This window comes from Ovis canadensis, chromosome 16 (assembly GCF_042477335.2).
Source record: "Ovis canadensis isolate MfBH-ARS-UI-01 breed Bighorn chromosome 16, ARS-UI_OviCan_v2, whole genome shotgun sequence".
Classification (NCBI taxonomy): domain Eukaryota; kingdom Metazoa; phylum Chordata; class Mammalia; order Artiodactyla; family Bovidae; genus Ovis; species Ovis canadensis.
Window position 1 is genome coordinate 72,586,175 of NC_091260.1, and position 17,141 is coordinate 72,603,315.

The 17,141-nt window shown below is 40.6% G+C and overlaps 1 protein-coding gene across 1 annotated transcript in view; it reads left to right on the forward strand.

Annotated features, from left to right (window-relative positions):
- DNAH5 (dynein axonemal heavy chain 5) overlaps positions 1 to 17,141 on the forward strand; it is a 320,870-nt gene that overhangs the window by 124,828 nt on the left and 178,901 nt on the right. The window contains exons 27-33 of the mRNA XM_069556071.1: positions 107 to 345; positions 1,056 to 1,296; positions 3,835 to 4,034; positions 7,417 to 7,570; positions 9,482 to 9,645; positions 11,470 to 11,626; positions 16,797 to 17,009. Coding sequence (XP_069412172.1) covers positions 107 to 345; positions 1,056 to 1,296; positions 3,835 to 4,034; positions 7,417 to 7,570; positions 9,482 to 9,645; positions 11,470 to 11,626; positions 16,797 to 17,009 — 1,368 coding nt within the window. The remainder of the gene's footprint in view (positions 1 to 106; positions 346 to 1,055; positions 1,297 to 3,834; positions 4,035 to 7,416; positions 7,571 to 9,481; positions 9,646 to 11,469; positions 11,627 to 16,796; positions 17,010 to 17,141) is intronic.

Sequence of the window (17,141 nt, forward strand, 5' to 3'; positions counted from 1 at the left end):
GAATCAAAGATCATGCATGTTTGCTTATTGGTCAGTCTTTTTTTTCATTTGCATGTTTATTCATGTGTAAACCATTCTGATGAGTTTTCACTTGTATCTTTATTAGAATCAATTTGATAATATCTATCGGAAATACATCACCTATACTGGGGGAGAGGAGCTTTTTGGTCTGCCGGTCACACAGTATCCTAAGCTTCTCGAAATCAAGAAGCAACTAAATCTTCTTCAGAAAATATACACTCTGTACAACAGTGTCATAGACACTGTAAATAGCTATCATGATATCCTGTGGTCAGAAGTAAATATTGAAAAAATCAACAGTGAACTTTTAGAGTTCCAGAACAGGTGAGAAATTAATGTTTAGCATGCCCAGAGCTATTGAACCTCAAATGCTTTCTTACTTTGATAAGTTGTCGGGTTCTCTTTTCACCCAGATGTTTCAAGAGCATATTGTGCTTCATTGCTATTGTCTGTTGATATCACCCTTGTCAAACACTATTTATTAATTACCCCTGTGTGTACCTGGTGAGACAAGTGCATCCTTTAAACACAGATGAATCTTTCTAGGGGCTTTTCTATAGCTTAGAGCTGATCGCTATTTATATTACACTTACCAAACATTTGAAGTTTATGTTAGATGATTTATTTGGAATAAAAGCAAGAACCCTTTGATTTTTCTACAGGCTTTAAGTATTGAACCTAAAGACAATGGAGGGTTATTGGTTGTAATTTTCAGTTGATAAGCTGGTACATTCTGCTGTACTTTGTACTTTGTAGGGTCTCAATATGTGTTTGGAGAATTGAATTGAGAAGCACCTGCTTTAAAATAATGCCTCTTACCTAATTTTTATGAAGGAATTGAAAATATTAGTCCTGATTGGGAGGAGTGGTTTTCTGTAATGTAAATCCTGCAGTTATCCTCTGAGTCATGAGATTTAAAAATGTGGTGGCTGTTCTGGGTGACCGTTTTTGATAGAAATGCTAGTAGACAGTCTGGGACTAGAGACATCCAGGCTCATCTTCAACTGACCTTTCATGCTGGCTTTTCTTCACAGGTGTCGGAAGCTGCCTCGAGCCTTGAAGGACTGGCAGGCTTTTCTGGATCTGAAGAAGACCATTGATGACTTTAGTGAGTGTTGCCCACTGCTGGAGCACATGGCCAGTAAGGCCATGATGGAACGGCACTGGGAAAGGATAATGACCGTCACTGGGCACAGTCTGGATGTGGGGAATGAAACTTTCAAGTTAAGAAATATCATGGAAGCACCTCTTTTGAAATACAAGGAGGAAATAGAGGTATGATGATAGAGGATACGATGTTATGGGAGACTGGAAGGTCCCAGGGGATTTATTAGATAGTTTTCCTACCTTATGGATGGTTGGAGAAGGGAATCAGGCTAGGACAATCAAAACTCTTTTCCTGAGAGTCAGCTTTTACTTCTTCAAGAAATGTTTATGTGGTACGTAAGTGCTGGGGACAGAAGGATGCATTTCTGCCTTCATAGGCCATAAAAATTTGTATCATTAAATAATTGTACAAACGAAGGTGTAGGTACAAGCTTCAGTAAATGAAGTGTGCTGCTCTATGAGAGCCTCTAATAATGGGGTGGACCTGTATGGTGGTGGAGGGAGGGTGATGGAAATCAAGAAGACTGGGGTGCATGGGCATGACTTCTGGGTGAAGGGGGTGTGCTTGTGTGGTGAGGGGATGAGGGGCTTGGAAAGTGCAGAGAAGGCAGTGTCGGGCAGGTGGAACAGCAGGTGTGAAGGGGCTGAGGTGTAGGTATAGGGGACTGAAAGGCCAGGGTGGCTGAGGTGTGAAGGTGGGGGACAGAAGAGACAGCTGAAGATGGGGAGGTGGATGGGGGGGCTAGAACTTACCATCAATTTCAATCTTGGGAGCAATTGCAAGCCCTCTGGGAGATATAGTTTGATTAGGGGATGGTGTGGTTAAATTTGCATTTTGTAAAGGTCACTCTGGTAGCTGTGAGGATAAAGGATTGGAAGACATCAAGGGGCAATCCTAGGAAAACTTACTGGGAGCTTATATGAATATCCCAAGCAAGAGATGATGCATCAGCTGAGGGGGCAGGGCGTGAAGCTGGAGTAGAGGAGAAAAGACTGAAGAGGTCATTAGGAGGTAAAACTGGGTAGAATTTGATGATGGAGGGAACGTGGTAGGGAAACAGGAGGGGCTAAGAATGAACCCTAGATTTCTTGCTGAGAGATCTAGGTGAATGATGGTGCTTATGACTGAGATGGGGAAAACTGGAAGGGAAGCAGGTAGAATGATAAGGTGCAAAGACCATGAGCTTGATTTGGGCATCAGTTCGATATTCACAGATTGTGTTTTGGGTTCCCTTGATGCATCTAAGCAGAGGAGCCCCGTAGGCAAATGGATATGGGATTTTCCTGGAGATACAGATGGTTGCTGGCTGTGTGGTTGTGGAAGAACTCATCCAGACAGGGAGTGCAGTGTGAGGCAGGGAGTCGGCAAGGAGGAGTTTGACTAACGGTTCAGAAGAAGATAAGGCTGCAGAGAAGATGGGGAAAGTGACCCGAGAACTGGGAAGATGGCAGGTTTCTGTTGATTCCTTTGTCTCGTACTGCATTGATTCGACTTTAGAGTCAAATCAGAGACACATTAAATTTTTTCCCCCAAACTTTAAAGTTTTTATTTTGTATTGAGATTTAGTTGATTAACAATGTTGTGGTAGTTTCAGGACAGACATGTTAAATTTTGAGTCTTTGATTAAAGCTGTACAATGAAAATGTTATTGTATTTCTTTTTAATCCCAAATTTTTATTGAGATATAATTGACATTTGATTTTGTGTAAATTTAAGAATAATGATTTGATACATTTATATTGCAATATAATCTTCAATGTGTTAGCAAACACCTCAATTATCATTTCTTCTACTGGTGGGAACAATTTAGATCTAGTCTTTTAGGAAATTTGATGTTTAAAATACAGTTTTGTTGTCTGTAATCACTGAACTGTGTATTAGATCTCTAGGAGTTATTTATCTACTATTTGCAAATAGATAGAACATCTTTACCATTCCCATACCTTCAGCCCCTGGTAACTACCATTTCACTTTCTTTTCTTTCAGGGTTTTTTCTTTCTTTCTTTCTTTCTTTTTTTTAAGGTTCCACATATAAGGACAATCTTATAGTATTTGATTTTTTCTGTCTGACTTGTCTCATTTCACCCAATGCCCTCAAGGTCCATCCATGTTGTCACAAATGGCAGGATTTCCTTTTTTCTCATGGCTGAATAGTATTTCACCTCTGCACATCTTTTCTGTCATCTTTCTTTCTGGAATAGTTTGGTGGAAAATTTTACAAATTAGGATAAATCTTTATCTATATATATCTGTGCTGCGCTTAGTCGCTCAGTTGTGTCCGACTCTTTGCGACCTCATGGACTGTTGCCCACCAGGCTCCTCTGTCCTTGGGATTTTCTTGGCAAGAATGCTGGAGAGGGATACTATTTCCTCCTCCAGAGCATCTTTCCTACCCAGGGATTGAATCCCCATCTCTTATGTCTCCTGCATTGGTAGGCAGATTCTTAACCACTAGCGCCACCTGGAAGCCCCCAGAGATCTTCCTTTCCACACTGGGAGTCAAACCTGGCTCGCTTGGGTGAAAATCAGGCATCCAAACAGCTACATCATGTGGGAGAGGACATACTAAAGTCTGGATCTGGAAATATATAATTGTTTATAGATACATATAAAAGAAGGAGTGAAGACAGGATCTCTGCTGAATTGACTATTCAAGAAGGATGTGTGACTTTCATGTGATTAAAAAGAGCTTTCATTTTTAACAGGACATCTGTATCTGTGCCGTGAAAGAGAGGGACATTGAACAAAAGCTGAAGCAAGTGATTAACGAATGGGACAACAAAACATTCACATTTGGCAGCTTTAAAACCCGCGGAGAGCTCCTCCTGAGAGGAGACAGCACGTCAGAAATCATCGCCAATATGGAAGACAGCTTGATGTTACTGGGTTCCCTCCTGAGCAACAGGTAGGACAGTCTTTCCCCTGCTATTTCAGAACTGTAATAGCAAACACTTCAAGGGAGATTAATTAAGAAACACAACAGTACCCCCTGTTTAATTTATTCAACATCAAAAGTACTTGTTTTAATTTTAGCCCTTGGCACAGCATGGATAATACTGTTTTTATTTCATTATCCTCTCTTTGGGGGATGTGTTGGAGACCCTCAATTGGGCAAAACAACACAACATGTAATTAGCCACTTGGATTTTGCAGAGTATTTCAGCTTTGCTGCTGACAAGCCTCATTGCACAGCTGACAGCTCGACAGGCTCTAGATTCCAGAGGGAAAATTATTCTGAATTTTAGAATAATTATTTTACTTCAGAAACCTTTTCATCAACATCTATGGACTAGAAACTCTTAGTTGTGTACATGCTTTAATGAGGTGACAGATTAAGATGGAGAATGAATGTGATTCATAAAGAGAAGTAAAACGGCACAGACCGATACCAACCTAATATTTCTGTTCGACAACAGCAGTAGAGAAAGCTGCCATACTTTGGACATGTGGCTCAGAGACTCATAAATTTAGATTTCTTTGGTTCAGTGCTTCCTCTTGCTCTGTTTGAAATAATTCTTTTGCTCACCAGGATTTTCTCAAATATAATGTGATTGTGTAAGTGTTTGAAATGAGTAAGAGAGAGTATAAAATTAGGTCTTAGAGATTTAGACCATTGGTAACCTTGAGTCTGCACTGCTGGGTTGGCCAATACGGAAAAACCTTAATGGACAAACCTTAGCGGACTTTTTGGACAATCGATTAATTAGAATTTGGTGATTTTTTAAAATGAATTCGGTTATTGTTTACACCCAACCAGAATTAAGGACAGATGGAAGATAACATACCCTATGGAGGTAGAAAAAGTGTGCATATACCTTAAGGAAGCATAGTGTTAGGCATGGGTAATCTTTTCTTGCCGATGGCACTGAACCCACAGACAGAGTTGTGTGAGGAACACGTGTTCAACAGGAATTTAGGGAACACCTTTCCCGTGCCATGGGATTCCCTGGAGGCTCAGCAATAAAGGAGCCACATGCAATGCAAGAGACTCGAGTTTGATCCCTGGGTTGGGAAAGATTCCCTGAAGAATGAAATGGCAACCCAGTCTGGTATTCTTGCCTGGGAAATCCCACGGACAGAGGAACCTCACAGGCTACAGTCCCTGGGGTTGCATAAGAGTTGGATACAACTTAGCGAGCAAACCATCACCACCACCATGTGCCATATGGTCTTCTGGGTGCACTGGATAGAACAGTGCGTGGAACAAATATCTCTGTTGCACTGGATCTATATTCTTTTGAAAAGCATGAATAAACCCCCCAGAAAGATGTGTAGAATATTGAAGCAATCTGTTTAGCACAGAAGAATATGGAAATGAAAATTTTATTCACTAATATGACTAATAGTTGAGATGACTTCAAGTCCGTTTAATGTTGGGCTAGAGAGACCAATAAACAGAGAGGAAAGAGAGGAAAAACAATGAAAGGAAGTACAATCATTTAGGATTAGGATTGTTGGCAAATAACAGAAGTGCCATATGCAACATTGCTTAAACAAGACTGAAGTTTGTATCTTTCTCATGTACCAAGAGTCCCAAGGTCAATGGCTCAGGTGGGATGTGGGCTCTACCACATCCCTGGGGACCCAGGCACTGTCCGACTCACTCTGTTTTCCAGGTGTAGCGCTTCTCCTCCGTCTAGTCTTTACATTCAGTGCTGCTGCTCGCTTCTCATCTGGAAGAATGGTTTCCAGATTTGGCTACACACGAGCCATAGCTTTGCTGTTGTTGTTCAGTCGCTCAGTCATGTCTGACTCTTTGCGATCCCGTGGACTGCAGCACGCCAACTTCCCTGTCCTTCACCATCTCCCAGATTTGCTCATGTCCATCGAGTAGGTGATGTCATCCAACCGTCTTATCCTCTAGGGAACTTAAAAAGAAAAAAGTCCCAGTGCTTGTATTGCATCCCAAACTGATTTAATCAGAGTTCCTAGGGCTGGGATCTAGGCAGACACTGGTAGTTTTTCATGTTTATCAGATAATTAGAATATGCAGCTTAGGTTGAGAAATATTGATGTGGAACTTAATCTCCCAATATACATTGCTGCAAAGGAGGCTGGGAAATTTAATATTTTAACTGGGTACCTGGGAGTGTAGGTAGAAATGGGGTTGTATATCTAAAGAAGAAGGAGAAAAAGATCAAAGACTTTGGAAGACCACCATCAATTTCTGCCTCAAGAGGAAAATGGGAAGATAGATTAACTATGAAAGAAGCAGAGAAGTGGCGGTCATGTGTGGACATGAAGAAATCCTCAAATATATGTGTACACACAGACATGAGTGGGGTAGACAGGAGTGGATGGGAAGTTGGAAAGAGGCCCAGAAGAGGGCAGGCTAAAGAGAGAGTCCAGACAGTATCATACTTGAAAATTGAATTAGTTGTTTGGTCCCTTCCAATGATTCCGTAATGGTTCCATATTGCGTGAAAAACCAGAGACCCCATGGAAAAGGTACAGAAGTTCAGCAAAGAGAAAGTTATTCCCTAGACTGCAGCAGCAAAGACTAGAATGAGTGGAGTCCAGTCTAACATCTGCTTCTTGGATGGCACGTCTCCCACCTCTCTGTGTGTGTTTGTGTGTTGCTCAGTCGTGTCCGACTCTTTGTGATTCCTTGGATTGTAGCCCAGCAGGCTCCTCTGTCCATGGGATTCTCTAGGTGAGAATACTGGAGTCGGTTGCCATTTCCTACTGCAGGGAATCCCTCTATGCTCTGAATCAAAAGGGGGAAAAGTCAGTGTAACAATGCCCAGCATGGAGTGATGAATCAGGCATTCAGTAGCATCGTTTTATTTATTTATTTATTTTTAATATTTTTCATATGAAAACCATAGCTTTATTTTAAGTTTATTTAGTTTTAAATGAGACAAAGATGAATATCTTTCATGATAAAAGATACAATTCACTAAAGAAGATAGAATAAACCATTAGACACCTAACAACAAAGGAACAAAGATACATAAAGCAAAAATCAGAAGAAATATAAGGGATAAAAAACATACAATCACAGTGAGACATGTTAACATTTCTCTGAGAATATTTTATCAAGCGCAGAAAAAATAAGTGTAGGAGCGTTGTGAATAATGTCATTAATAATTTAAATATAATAGGTTTCTACTTATATTAATCTTATATCCTGCACAAATATGGTAACATCATTTAAAAAGCAGAAACATAATCAACGTTGTAATGAAATACATGAAAATCAGGATTTTTAAAAAGCTCTTTAGCTTGAAAACAACAAACATGAAATACCCCAAATCCCCAAATTCTTAATGTGTTTCTCATCTTAGGTACAATATGCCATTCAAAGCCCAGATTCAAAAGTGGGTACAACACCTTTCCAACTCAGCAGACATAATTGAGAGCTGGATGATGGTGCAAAACTTGTGGGTCTACCTAGAAGCCGTCTTCGTGGGAGGAGACATTGCCAAGCAACTTCCCAAGGTCTTAGAAATTTCTCTGTGATTTCGTTAGGTTTTTACCTTTGAGAACTAATAGCTCATTATCCCTTTAAAAATGCAAAAATATTTCTACCTTTATTGAACCACCCCTTCTCCAATCTTTCTGTTGTTGTTGTCAAACTATTCTTAAGAGACAGAGAGAAATTGTGGAAGAGAGGGGCATGGAAATAAGAGTAAGAATGCTTTAAAATCGTGAAGTTTTATAGGAAATGGAGGGTTAAAAATCAAAGAATGAATGCCTGCATAATTGATATACTTCTTCAGATAATTTGAAGGTGGAAATTGGAACACTGTGGAATTACAGAGTTGTTATCTTGACAATGGTAGGATAATTTGTTCTACTACTGACAGCTTAAAATAACTCACACTATAAAATATACCCAATTATATCTGTAGTGTAAAATTGAGGGGCGGGAATCTGCAAGGAAAAACTCCCAAACAACACGGGCCTCTTATCAAGATGTTGAATATGTTTTTCTCAACAAATTGTAATCATATCACTAGGTATGTATGGAGTATATTTTGAGATTAAAATTTTTTCTTTTTTACCAGATTTCAAGGAGTCTTATCCAATTACCTTAAATTGTTTGCAAAATTATAACATTTTAACAATAAGAGTTTTAGAAGCATGATAATGTTGATTGTTCACTTTGGTTCCCTTAGCTTTCTCTTTGGTTAGTTTTCAGTTTAATTATAGAGGACAGATCTATCAGCAGATTTATGTGTGTGTGTGGCTACCAATGAAATATATCCATTCATTAAAATTTTAAGTATTTGTTTTTGCACTTATATTTGGGCATGTTTTTCTTCTCGATTGGTGAAGAAGAGTCTCAAATTGGACTTAATAATGGAAACTTTTGCATATAATGTTGGAGGAGCTAGGTGGAGTTTCTTGATCTCATATTTGATATATGTGCTCACTGGTAAAATTCAGAAAATTTTAAGAAAGAAAATGTATTCCTACTCTCTCAAAATAAACTGTGCATTTTCCATTTTTTCCCAAAAAAGTCTATTCAAAAATGTTTAAAAATATTAAGGTTATATTATAATTAATTTTAAATATAAAATTTTAAAATGTCCATTTTTCTAAATACACAAATGATTCAATGCTCAGTGTAGAAAGCTTGAAAAGCATAAGATTTGCTTAATTTGGAGATAATTGAAAACAATTGGGAGAGTCCTTTTCTCCCAGATTATCTTATATTTATTATTATTTTTATATCTACTTCCTGTTTTCAGTTAAAATAATGTCAGTCCCAGGTTTGAGCTGAAGATTCTTATTTAAGAAGGGATCATTTCAGTTCAGTTCAGTTGCTCAAATGTGTCCGACTCTGTGACCCCATGGGCTGCAGCAAACCAGGCTTCCCTGTCCATCACCAACTCCCGGAGCTTGCTCAAAATCATGTCCATCGACTCTGTGATGCCATTCAACCATCTCATCCTCTGGCATCCCCTTCTCCAGCCTTCAATATTTCCCAGCATCAGGGTCTTTTCCAAGGAGTCAGTTCTTCGCATCAGGTGGCCAAAGTATTGGAGCTTCAGCTTCAGCATCAGTCTTTCCAATGAATATTCAGGACTGATTTCCTTTAGGATGGACTGGCTGGATCTCCTTGCAGTCCAAGGGGCTCTTGAGAGTCTTCTCCAATACCATAGTTCAAAAGCATCAATTCTTTGGTGCTCAGCTGTCTTTATGGTCCAGCTCTCATATCCATACATGAAGGATGCTATGGTGCAGAAGGCCCAGGAAGAATTGAAATAGAGCACATCTAACATTTCAGGTGTATGCGGATATCCAGACTGGTCAGAAGTCCAGCCTTAGAGGGAGGTGTGTGAAACACTCTATCCTTGGGGTCACAGATGTGTCCAAGTGTGCTTTCTTACCTTGTTTTCATAGGAAGCCAAGCGCTTTTCCAATATTGATAAATCCTGGGTGAAGATCATGACTCGGGCACATGAGATGCCTAATGTGGTTCAGTGCTGTGTTGGTGATGAGACCATGGGGCAGCTGTTACCACACTTGCTGGACCAGTTGGAAATCTGCCAGAAATCCCTTACGGGGTAAGTTCACTCGGTTTGTGAAGGCTCTTAGTATCCTAGAGATGAAAGGGACCAGAGAAACTAGATGGGATTAGCCAGCTGGTTTCCTTTGGCTTAGACTTTATTCATGACCAACATTGTGGCATCGATAAAACTGAGCATTTGGAGTTTACCCACTCTCCAATCAGTTACTATTAATTGATTTCTCTGTTGCTGAAATTATAAGATTAACAGCTTCTTCCATCACTGGGACAAGATCTTGCAAATATTTTCATACAGTCCTTGTTTGTAAAAGGAATATACCTGTTTTTCTGATATCTTTCTTGGATAAACATCTGAAGAAGCAAATTATTTCATTAAACTCAACTAAGAACAAGATAGATTACTGAGAAGATGGATGGTGACTGCAGCCATGAAGTTAAAAGATGCTTTCTCCTTGGAAGAAAAGATATGACCAACCTAGACAGCATTTTAAAAAGCAGAGACATTATTTTGCTGACAAATGTCCATCTAGTCAAAGCTATGGTTTTTCCAATAGTCATGTATGAATGTGAGAGTTGAATTGATGCTTTTGAACTATGGTATTGGAGAAGACTCTCGAGAGTCCCTTGGACTGCAAGGAGATCCAACCAGTCCATCCTAAAGGAAATCAGTCCTGAATATTCATTGGAAGGACAGATGCTGAAGCCAAAGCTCCAATACTCTGGCCACCTGATGCAAAGAACTGACTCATTGGAAAAGACCCTGATGCTGGGAAAGACTGAAGGCAGGAGGAGAAGCGGACGACAGAGGATGAGATGGTTGGATGGCATCACCAGCTCACTGGACATGAGTTTGAGGAAGCTCCAGAAGTGGGTGAAGGACAGGGAAGCCTGGTTTGCTGAGGTCCATGGGGTCGCAGATTTGGACACGACTGAGTGACTGAACTGGCTAACTGAAGAACAAGATGAACTGTGTCGTATACACAAGCAGTCATGATTATATAAAAGCAAGAGCCCAGTCTGATACCTGTCAATATATGTGGACACACCTGCAGTGATGAATGTGGAGGCTGGATGAATTCCAAGAGTAATAAATAATTTTCTCACTCTGGTTAATCATGATAAAATCACTGAAGTAGAAATATGTGAAATACAGAAACGAAAGTGCAGCAAAAGTAGGGTGATGATAGAACGAAAAACATTCACTGGGCTTTGGTAGCTCCTGGAGGCAGAGAACAGAGTCAAAACCCCTCCTTCCATGTAGCTGGATTTTGCTTCTGCTTCAGCGATTGATTCATTGGATTCTTTTAAGATACAGTCCTGTGACTTCCTTGGTGGTCCAGTGGTTAAGACTCTGAGCTCCCAATGCGGGGGGCCTGGGTTCGATCCCTGGTTGGGGAACTAGATCCCACATGCTGCAACTAAGATCCTGTGTACTGAAACTAAGATCCAGCATAGCTAAAAAAAAAAAAAAAAAAAGATACAATCCTGAGAATTGGAATTGTCGGCCTTTGGCTGACATAGCATGACACCTGCAAACAAACACAAAGCCAAAAAAGCTCCCTGTGTGTACTTTTTCCTGTCCTCTACGAAGTACAAACATTTTCAGGTTAAGTCAAATATATGCATTATATTTGTGAAAAATGAATAAATTCTATCAGTTTTGGAAAAAATACAGTCTCCAAATAGAATATGGAATCCCACTTGGCAAAATTAGTAACAAAAGGAAACAGAACAAAGCAAAAACATTGCGTGGGAAAATTAGTTTCTCTCAATCTTTTCCCTGTTGCCATCCAGATTAAAGTATTCCTAGAAAGGCTAGTTTTTGTGTGTTTATGAAGTTTACCTTTTCCTCCCCACTTAGATACTTGGAGAAAAAGCGACTTTGCTTTCCCCGGTTCTTCTTCGTCTCGGACCCCGCTCTCCTGGAGATTCTGGGTCAGGCATCAGACCCGCATACAATACAAGCCCATTTGCTGAATGTGTTCGACAACATTAAGACTGTCAAGTTCCATGAAAAGGTTTGCCTAATTCTCTTTGCTGGCTGGTGATTTACATATCCCGGAATCTCAACTGTCTTTATTAAATAGCTCTCCAATAGTGTTTACTAAGGATTACCTCCCTCTCCATTGAGCATTACCCAATGACTAAAAAGATACATTTGGGCCCTGTTTGCCTTCAGACCTTGTGATGTTTTAATATCTAAAGTATAGTGTGAATAACAAATCATTTAAATCTGATTAAGAATGCTGTATATGTAGTGTTCATGGCTTTCCATGTCAAGTTAATTGTTTAGAAATTTGGCACAGCAAAAAAGCTGTTAATAATTGTTTATCAAATAGTGCTTTGATTGAACAGAATTGCCACAGTTGTTTGATTATTTTATCTTTGTTGTTCAGTTGATAAATCGTGTCCTACTCTTTGCAGCCCCAGGGACTGTAGCATGCCAAGCTCCTCTGTCTTTCGTTACCTCCTGGAGCTTGTTTAAACTCATGTCCATTGAGTCAGTGATGCCATCCAACCATCTCATCCTGTCTTCCCATTCTTCTGCCGGCAATCTTTCCCAGCATCAGGGTCTTTTCCAGTGAGTCGGTTCTTCACATCAGGTGGCCAGAGTATTGGAGCTTCAGCTTCAGCATCAGTCCTTCCAGTGAATAGTCAGCATTCATGTCCTTATCTATTTTATTTTTATTTTATTTTATGGCTGCACTGCATGGCATGTGGGAGTTCCCAGACCAGGAACTGAACCCATCCCAGGGCATGGCTGTGAAAGCACTGAATCCTAACCCCTGGACCACCAGGAAATTCCCTGATTTAATTGTTTTAATGAGGCTTTGGACAGTTTTGATATAATGATCCTCCATGTTTTTCATCATGCTCCATTGAAAACTTTTCTTTCTTTTTTTTTTCTTCAAACACTCTGAATAAGTTTCAAGAATGGCGAAATTCACGAGACCCCAAAGAAGTTATTCAATGTGAAGAAAACTACATTTGCACAGCTGCTAGAAGAGATTATCTAATTCACCTCTTCACCCCAAATTCCCTAAAAAAATGACCTTTCCTGCTGGATAACGTATTGAGTTCCTCTATGGTGCTTCATACAAACCTCAGTATTCTTTATTTGTTCATCCTAGAATGCAGTTCACATCTGTTGAGCGAATACATAGACGGGATGTTGTGCTTAACAGTGGGAATACGCCACCCTGAGGGGACTCGTGCTCTGGTGGGGTCTGCGGAGCGCAGCTCCCGCAGCGGTAGAGTTAATCCATTGTGTGCGTGTATGTGCTCAGTCATGTCTGACTCTTTGTCACCCCATGGGTTTTAGCCCACTAGGCCCCCCTTTCCATGGACTTTTCCAGGCAAGAATATTGCAGCGGGTTGCCTTTTCTTCTCCAGGGATTCTTCCTGACCTGGGGATTGAACCTTTGTCTCTTGTGTCCCCTACATTGGCAGGTGGATTCTTCGAAGCCGTTAAAAGCCAGTCTTTTAACCTCTCACTGGCATAATGTCAGTCCTGGGGTTCAAGGAAGAGTATATTGCAACCCATATTGCAACTGTTTTTATGCAGCACAACATTCAAGAGAAATTTGGCCATTAAACTGTCAATATTTTTGATTTGCTGTGCTCATGTGTTCGTCGCTCAGTTGTGTCTGCCACAACCCCATGGACTGTAGCCCACCAAGCTCCTTTGTCCAGGGGATTCTCCAGGCAAGAATACTGGAGTGGGTTGCCATTTCCTTCTCCAGGGGATCTTCCTGACCCAGGGAGTGAACCTGAGTCTCCTGTACTGCAGGCAGATTGTTTACCATCTGAGCCACCAGGGCAGCTCCTGCAACCCACTCCATTATTCTTGCTTGGAGAATCCCATGGACAGAGGAGCCTGGAAGGCTACAGCCCGTAGGGCTGCCAAGAGTTGGACATGACTGAGCATAGCATGCATGCATGTGTTCATGTGATGCACAAGTATGGGAATGCCTGTCAGGGAGCCCTAACCTGCACGTAAGGGATATAGCAGAAGGCTTCCTGCAGGAGAATGTGATGTTTGAACTGGTCTTTGGAAGGGGAGTGAAACATATCAGGCACGTGGGGACAGGACCCCCTGACCTCTGCTTAGAGCAAGGGCAAGTGCAAGGGGAAGCCTGGGATGTCAGAAATGTGAGTATGGGAGGAGTTTATTACTTTCTTAGGGCTTCCATGAATTAAAACAGAAAATTATTCTCTCATGGTTCTGGAGGCTAGACATCCAAACTAAGATGTTGGCAGGGTTGATTCCTACTGGAGGCTCTGAGGGAGGGTCCGTCTGTCTCCTAGTTCTGCTGGTGGTCAGCAATCCTTGGTTTTCCTTGGGTGTGGAGACACCACTTCCATCCCCACCTTTGTCTTCACAAGACTTTCTCTCTGTGTGTCTGCATCTAGCTCTCCTTCTTCTAAGGATGGTAGTTGTTGGATTTGAGTCCACTGCCATCCAAGGTGACCTCATCTTGAGTACATCTGCAAACACCCTATTTCCAAATAAAGTCTCATTCACAGGTGCTAGGGGCTTCCTTTGTGGCTCAGATGGTAAATAATCTGCTACAATGCAGGAGACCCAGGTTTGATCCCTGGGTTGGGAAGATGTCCGGAAGAAGGGAATGGCTACCCACTCTGGTATTCTTTCTTGCCTGGAGAATTCCATGGGCAGAGGAGTCTGGCAGGCTGCAGTCCATGGGGTCACAAAGAGTTGGACATGACTGAGTGGATGACAACATAGTCTGTTCACAGTTACTAGGGCTTGAGGCTTCAATATATATTTTGGAGGACACAGTTGAACCCACAACACAGGCTGATGAGCACAGGGAAAAGGAGAAGAAAGAGGCATGGACCATATTCCAGAGGGCCAAGTGCATTATACTATGGGATGTACTTTTTCATGAATGTGACAGAAAGCGGGGGAGGTTTTCAGCAGAGAAGTGGCCTGGTTTGTGTTTCAGAAAGATCTTCTGTGTCAGGGTAGGAGTTGGAATGGAACGGGGAGCAAGGAAATCAGTGTTGAAAGTGATTGCAAAGTCAGGATGGAAAAGGCTGAGTTGTTACAACAAAAGGCATCAGTGGAGGGTGAGAAGAGACAGTGTGGATTGAATGGTTAAAAAAAAATCAATGTTTCTTATAGATCTACTGGATCTATGGGTTGAATGAAGGGATTGAATTGCCTGGGAGGTTCTGCTGGATGTTTTGCTCAAATCCTTCTGCTTTAGCCCCAGGACTTTATGGTCCCAGAGCAAAGCTTCTCATTGTCTGATTGTACATTGAAGATAATTGAAACATCCTTATTTTCAGCCTCTGTTCATAGCAATTACTGCTTAAAAACAAGTAGCATTGCTTTTTTTTTTTCTTGTTGCTGTTTCTGCCATAAGGTTTCTAATGACAAGGAGCTGATCCTGGTTTTATGGATCCTAAACCTTATAAGATTATAAATACAAATTTATATTCAGGACCTAGAAGAGTCCGTGCAAGGAGGGACCCTGAAACTCAAGGCTCATCAGCTTCTTGGTAGATAACTTCTGTGGACAACTAAGGAGCATTTAATTAATGCAGACTAATCTAAGCCCAAGGGAACAATATTCCATTTATTAGAGAACAAAAACAAACATTTGCCTTTATTTTATAATTGGCATCATAGTTGTTCCTCAGTAACTGTGGAGAGGATTGGTTCCAGGACACCAGAGAATACCAAAATTTGTGAAGGCTTAAGTCTCTTATATAAAATGTAGTAGTATTTGAATATACCTATGCATTGCTCCTTGGAAGGAAAGCTATGACAAACCTAGACAGCATGTTAAAAAGCAAAGACATCACTTTGCTGACAAAGGTCTGTATAGACAAAGCTATGGTTTTTCCAGTTGTCATGTATGGATGTGAGAGTTGGATCCTAAAGAAGGCTGAGCACTGAAGAGCTGTTAGCTTTGAATTGTGGTGCTGGAGAAGACTCTTGAGAATCCCTTGGACAGCAAGGAGATCAAACCAGTCCATCCTAAAGGAAAAAAAAAAACCCTGACTATTCATTGGAATGACTGATACTGAAGCTGAAGCTCCAATTCTTTGGCCATGTAATGCAAACTGACTCACTGGAAAAGACCCTGATGCTGGGAAAGACTGAGGCCAAAAGAGAAGGGGGAAGTAGAGGATGAGATGGTTAGATAGCATCAGTGACTCAACGGACACGAATTTGAGCAAACTCTAGGAGATGGTGGAGGACAGTGGAGCCTGGCGTGCTGCAGTCCACAGGGTCGCAAAGAACTGAACACAGCTAAGTGACTGAACAACAACAATGCATGGTCCCTAGATTATTTACCATATAATGTAAACCCTGTGTAAATAGTTGCCAGCATGTGGCAAATTCAAGTTGTGCTTTTTGGAACTTTCTGGAATTTTTTTCCCAAATATTGTTGATCAGAGGTTGTTTGGGTTCTTGGATTTGGAACTCATGGATGTGGAGAGCCAACTATATTTTGTTTAATTGGCATGAATGGCTGGTAAGGTGAGTAGGAAAGTAAGACAGGCAGGATTTTTAATGACTAATTAGAGACAGGAAGTTTAGCCTCAGATATCTGTCTTCCAACACTGCACGGTCAGTGGATAGCGCAGCACCACCTGAACTGTGTTTTGAACTCCAAATGCTGCAGACATTCTCATTATGCCATACTGCATGTAAATACAAGTGATATCACCAGACTAGGAGCTGGGTTTGCATTAGAATATATTATTTGCAACCAACAGCCTCTGTAAAGAGCATAATGTTTAGTGTAGAGTTGGAATCACCATGTGGGATGTTTGCATTGATCATTTTGACCAGGTGATTGCTAAGGTCAACTTGATAAGCTGGTGGTATGGATGGCTGACTCTCAGAGGGTCCCGTTTCATCGGGGGAAACTTTAGAGACTTTTTGATTATCACATTTGTATTGAATATTTCTCTTACAAAACAAAATTTTCCTTCTTAAGCATAGAGTATTTGAAATTGATTTAGTATTCCCTTTTTGATTTCATGGCTATCTTTTGAAAAAATTGTTTTGAAATTGAATTTGTATCATACTTTGCCTTTTATTTTATAATATATAGCTTAAATTTCTACAGGAAGGATAACATTGACAAGAGGGCAATGGAGAAATTCATTCTTTATATAAACATAGCTTTTCTTGGGCTTCTAACACAGATCTATGATCGCATTCTGTCAATTTCCTCTCGAGAGGGTGAGACAGTTGAATTGCATAAACCCGTGATGGCAGAAGGCAATGTGGAAGTTTGGCTTAATTCTCTCCTGGAGGAATCTCAGGCCTCATTACATCTTGTGATTCGCCAGGCAGCAGCAAATATTCAAGAAACAGGTTTCCAACTGATTGAATTTCTTTCTTCCTTCCCTGCTCAGGTCAGTGTATTGAAATTGGAAAGTTTTTTTTTTAACAGAAGAGTCATTTTAGATCTTACTTGTTGTCTATTATAAATGACACAACTGACTATAATTTAACTCCAGAACAATATTGAGATTTTTGTAAGAATT